Below are 5,628 nucleotides of genomic sequence, written 5' to 3' on the forward strand. Positions count from 1 at the left end.
AGGGACAGGGGACAAGGACGGGGATAGGGGACAGGGATGGGGACGGGATAGGGGATAGGGATGGGGAGAGGGATAGGGGACAGGGACAGGGATGGGGATAGAGATTGGGAAAAGGACGGGACGGGGATAGGGACAGGGATGGGGACAGGGATGGGGATGGGGACAGGGACAGGGGACAGGGTGGGGACGGGGACAGGGACAGGAACAGGGATAAGGAATAGGAACATGGATGGGGACAGGGATGGGGATGGGGACAGGGACATGGATGGAGACAGGGACAGGGGACAAGACAAGGACAAGGATGGGACAGGGGACAGGTGAGGGACAGGGGCGGGGCAGGTGAGATGGGGGACAGAAGTGAGGGAGGTGGGACACAGGTGGGACAGGTGAGACAGGACAGGTGAGACAGGGGACAGGTGAAGGACAGGGACACAGGTAAGGGACACAGGTGAGGGACAGGGGAGGGACAGGGGAAACAGGTGAGGGACAAGTGGGACACAAGCGGGACACAGGTGGGACAGGACACAGGTGTCACCCTACCCCATGACACACCTGGGCCATGGACTGGGTGGGGCACAGGTGAGGCCCAGGGTGTGGCAAGGGGGTGTGGCAGTGGGCGTGGCCAGGTGACACACCTGTGTCATGGCCTGGGCAGGGCACAGGTGTCACGGGGGGTGTGGCAGTGGGCGTGGCCAGGTGACACACCTGTGTCACGGCCTGGGCAGGGCACAGGTGTCACGGGGGGTGTGGCAGTGGGCGTGGCCAGGTGACACACCTGTGTCATGGCCTGGGCAGGGCACAGGTGTCACGGGGGGTGTGGCAGTGGGCGTGGCCAGGTGACACACCTGTGTCACGGCCTGGGCAGGGCACAGGTGTCACGGGGGGTGTGGCAGTGGGCGTGGCCAGGTGACACACCTGTGTCACGGCCTGGGCAGGGCACGGGTGTCACAGGGGGGTGTGGCAGTGGGCATGGCCAGGTGACACACCCGTGTCATGGCCTGGGCAGGGTACAGGTGTCACAGGGGGGTGTGGCAGTGGGCGTGGCACCACAACACACCTGGGCCACGGACTGGGCAGGGCACAGGCAGGGTGGGGACAGTGGGTGTGGCAGTGGGCGTGGCCAGGTGACGCACCTGTGTCATGGACTGTGTGGCCGGGTAGCCGCTGATGGCGCTGGTGCCCTCGGTCTGCGCGTCCAGCTGCCCGTCAGCCACCTGGATCACCCGGTACATCACCTGGGGACAGGGGGGACAGCAGACAGGTGTGACACAGAGACCCCCAGAGCCACCCCGTGTCACCACCTGATCACCCAGTACATCACCTGGGGACAGGTGGGACACAGGTGTGACACAGTGACCCCAAACCCCCCATGTCACCACCTGATCACCCAGTACATCACGTGGCGACAGGTGTGACACAGGTGTGACAGTGACCCCAAACCCCCGTGTCACCACCTGGATCACCCGGTACATCACCTGGCACAGGTGGGACACAGGTGGGACACAGACCACAAACCCCCAGTGTCACCACCTCATCATCAGGTACATCACCTGGCACAGGTGACACACTCACACAGGTGTGACAGTGACCCCGAACCCCCAGTGTCACCACCTGATCATCAGGTACATCACCTGGCACAGGTGACACACTCACACAGGTGTGACAGTGACCCCAAACCCCCAGTGTCCCTCCAGGTGAGCTCCAAGTTGGGACAGGTGTCTGTCACCACCTGGAACATCACCTGCCACCTCACACAGGTGTGACACAGAAACCTCCCCAGAGCCACCCCACAGTGTCCCCCAGGTGTCCCCAGGTGTGCCACACCTGCTCTTGGTGTGCAACCAAAGCCCCCCAATCCCCAGGTACCTCCCAGGTGTGCCCAGGTGTATCTCAGATGCCTCCCCAGGTATATCCAAGCCCCCCCCAGGTGTGCCCAGGTATATCCCAGAGAGGGACAAGTGGGACACAAGCGGGACACAGGTGGGACAGGACACAGGTGTCACCCTACCCCATGACACACCTGGGCCATGGACTGGGTGGGGCACAGGTGAGGCCCAGGGTGTGGCAAGGGGGTGTGGCAGTGGGCGTGGCCAGGTGACACACCTGTGTCACGGCCTGGGCAGGGCACAGGTGTCACAGGGGGGTGTGGCAGTGGGCATGGCCAGGTGACACACCTGTGTCACGGCCTGGGCAGGGCACAGGTGTCACAGGGGGTGTGGCAGTGGGCGTGGCCAGGTGACACACCTGTGTCACGGCCTGGGCAGGGCACAGGTGTCACAGGGGGGTGTGGCAGTGGGCATGGCCAGGTGACACACCTGTGTCACGGCCTGGGCAGGGCACAGGTGTCACAGGGGGGTGTGGCAGTGGGCGTGGACCACAACACACCTGGGCCACGGACTGGGCAGGGCACAGGCAGGGTGGGGACAGTGGGTGTGGCAGTGGGCGTGGCCAGGTGACGCACCTGTGTCATGGACTGTGTGGCCGGGTAGCCGCTGATGGCGCTGGTGCCCTCGGTCTGCGCGTCCAGCTGCCCGTCAGCCACCTGGATCACCCGGTACATCACCTGGGGACAGGGGGGACAGCAGACAGGTGTGACACAGAGACCCCCAGAGCCACCCCGTGTCACCACCTGATCACCCAGTACATCACCTGGGGACAGGTGGGACACAGGTGTGACACAGTGACCCCAAACCCCCCATGTCACCACCTGATCACCCAGTACATCACGTGGCGACAGGTGTGACACAGGTGTGACAGTGACCCCAAACTGGGGAGGGGAACCCCAAACTGAGGGGGGACATGGGATTGGGGGGCACACACCCGAAACTGGGGAGGGGGCACGGCATGAGGGGCACCCCAAATTGGGGTGGGGAGTGACACAGGATTGGGGGGGACACAAAACCTCCCCAAATCCCCCCTAAAGACCCCAAAACCTCCCCAAATCCCCCCAAAGACCCCAAAACCTCCCCAAAACATTGGGGGCGCCCAAACTGGGGGTCATGGCATTGGGGGGGCACCCAAACTGGAGAGGGGCACCCAAACTGGGGGTCACGGCATTGGGGGCGCCCAAACTGGGGGGGCACAGCATTGGGGGGCACCCAAATCAGGGGGGCACTCAAACTGGGGGGGGCACTCAAACTGGGGAGGGGAAACCCCAAACTGGGGGGGGGAACCCCAAACTGAGGGGGGACATGGGATTGGGGGGCACACACCCGAAACTGGGGAGGGGGCACGGCATGAGGGGCACCCCAAATTGGGGTGGGGAGTGACACAGGATTGGGGGGGACACAAAACCTCCCCAAATCCCCCCTAAAGACCCCAAAACCTCCCCAAATCCCCCCTAAAGACCCCAAAACCTCCCCAAATCCCGCCCAAAAAAACTCCAAAACCTCTCCAAATCCCCCCCAAACCCCAATTTTGGGGTCCCCCCTCACCTTCCTGGATCTGCACCGTCCCCTCCTCGGTCTCAGCTGCTTTTTGCTGCCTGGTGGGGGGAACAAAACAGTGAGGGGGGGTCCCTGAGCCCCCCAAAACACCCAAACCCCAAATCTGGGATCCCCCAAATCGCCCACCCCGCGTGTGTCCCCCCCATGGGGCAGTTTTGGGGGTCTTGAGGCCATTTTGGGGTCCCAGATCAGATTTGAGGGGGGATCTTCAGGCAGTTTTGGGGGGATCCCAGATGAGATCTGGAGATCCTGGGGCAGTTTGGGGGCGTCCCAGGTCAAAGTTTTGGGGTCCTGGGTCAGATTTGGGGGGTCCCAGGTCATCATGGGGAGTTCCCAGAGCAGATGTTGGGGTTCCAGAGCAGGTTTTGGGGTCCCAGGTGGATGTTGGGGTTCCAGGTGGGTTTTGGGGTCCCAAGTTAGATTTTGGGGTCCCAGGTGGGTTTTGGGGTCCCAAGTTAGATTTTGGGGTCCCAGGTGGGTTTTGGGGTCCCAAGTTAGATTTTGGGGTCCCAGGTGGGTTTTGGGGTCCCAGGTGGGTTTTGGGGTCCCAGAGCAGGTTTTGGGGTTCCAAGTTAGATTTTGGGGTCCCAGGTGGGTTTTGGGGTCCCAGGTGGGTTTTGGGGTCCCACTCACCCCTTCATGGCTCGGCTCCCTCGGGCATCAGCGGGGCGGGAGCGGAGCAGCCTGACGGCCTTCAGAGCCCTGCGGGGACAGTGGGTCAGGACACAGGGGCACAGGGACACAGGGACAGTGGGTCAGGACACAGGGGCACAGGGACACAGGGACAGTGGGTCAGGACACAGGGGCACAGGGACACAGGGACAGTGGGTCAGGACACAGGGGCACAGGGACACAGGGACAGTGGGTCAGGACACAGGGGCACAGGGACACAGGGACAGTGGGTCAGGACACAGGGGCACAGGGACACAGGGACAGCGGGTCAGGGACACAGGGGACACGGGGACAGAGGGGTCAGAGACATAGGGACAGAGGGACAGCAGGGTCAGGGACATGGGGACACAGGGACATGGGGAGAGCAGGATCAGGGACATGGGACATGGGGACAGCGGGGTCAGGACACAGGGACACAGGGACAGTGGGTCAGGACACAGGGACACAGGGACACAGGGACAGCGGGTCAGGGACACAGGGGACACGGGGACAGAGGGGTCAGAGACATAGGGACAGAGGGACAGCAGGGTCAGGGACAGCAGGACACAGGGACATTGGGACACAAGGGACATCGGGGCGAGGTCAGGGATGTTGGGAGACAGGGACACACAGATCCGGGGATGGGGACAGGGATGGGGACAGGGACATGGGGACAGGGACACAGGGACAAGGGGGTCAGGGATGGGGACAGGGATGGGGCTACAGGCTCAGGGACAGGGACATGGGGACAGGGACAAGGGATGGGGACAGGGACATGGGGACAGGGACAGGGTGAGGACAGGGACAGGGGTGGGGACAGCACAGGGACACAGGAATACAAGGATGGGGACAGGACAGGGATGGGGACAGGGATATGGGGACAGGGACAAGGGATGGGGACGGGGACACAGAGGAGTCAGGGACAGGGACAAGGGATGGTGACAGGGACACAGGGACAGGACACCGGCCATCCTGACCAGACACTGGCCACCACCATGGGACACCGGCCACCACAGCAGGACAGTGACCACTGTGACAAGCCACCAGCCACCACGGGACAGTGGCCACCATGATGGGACACCGGTGACCACCACGGGACACTGGTGACCACCACGGGACACTGGCCACCATGATGGGACAGTGGCCACTGTGACCAGCCACCAGCGAGGGCCACCACAAGTGACCAGAGGCCACCACCTGTGACCACAGCCACACCTCCAGGTGTCCCCTCACTGCCCCCTTTCCCCCCCAGCGTGTCCCCAAAGCCACACACTTGTCCCCAAAGCCACCAGCTCTGCAGGGTGGCGCTTTGGGGTGGCCACAAGGTGGCCGTAACCTCCCCCCTCAGTGTCCCCAGTGTCACCCCGAGCGGTGGCAGTGACACAGCGGCCACCCCGGGGGAGGGGGGCTGTCCCTTGTCACCTCCCCCGGCAGGTGACAAGCTGGGGGTCAGTGGGGGGGGGGTGACAGATGGGGGACAGGGATGAGGGGGTGACAGTGACAATGACACACTGGGAGGGACACAAGGGGG

The 5,628-nt window shown here is 63.5% G+C and overlaps 1 protein-coding gene across 1 annotated transcript in view; it reads right to left on the bottom strand.

Moving 5' to 3' along the window:
• USF1 (upstream transcription factor 1) overlaps nucleotides 1-5,628 on the bottom strand; it is a 13,138-nt gene that overhangs the window by 6,197 nt on the left and 1,313 nt on the right. Inside the window, exons 2-7 of the mRNA XM_041479683.1 lie at nucleotides 4,080-4,148; nucleotides 3,411-3,484; nucleotides 2,386-2,649; nucleotides 2,021-2,115; nucleotides 1,134-1,235; nucleotides 846-927 (exon numbers count right to left, since the gene is read on the bottom strand). Of these exons, the coding sequence (XP_041335617.1) occupies nucleotides 846-927; nucleotides 1,134-1,235; nucleotides 2,021-2,115; nucleotides 2,386-2,649; nucleotides 3,411-3,484; nucleotides 4,080-4,148 (686 nt within the window). The remainder of the gene's footprint in view (nucleotides 1-845; nucleotides 928-1,133; nucleotides 1,236-2,020; nucleotides 2,116-2,385; nucleotides 2,650-3,410; nucleotides 3,485-4,079; nucleotides 4,149-5,628) is intronic.

Source organism: Pyrgilauda ruficollis, unplaced genomic scaffold (genome assembly GCF_017590135.1).
Source record: "Pyrgilauda ruficollis isolate IOZ18807 unplaced genomic scaffold, ASM1759013v1 scaffold496, whole genome shotgun sequence".
Lineage (NCBI taxonomy): Eukaryota > Metazoa > Chordata > Aves > Passeriformes > Passeridae > Pyrgilauda > Pyrgilauda ruficollis.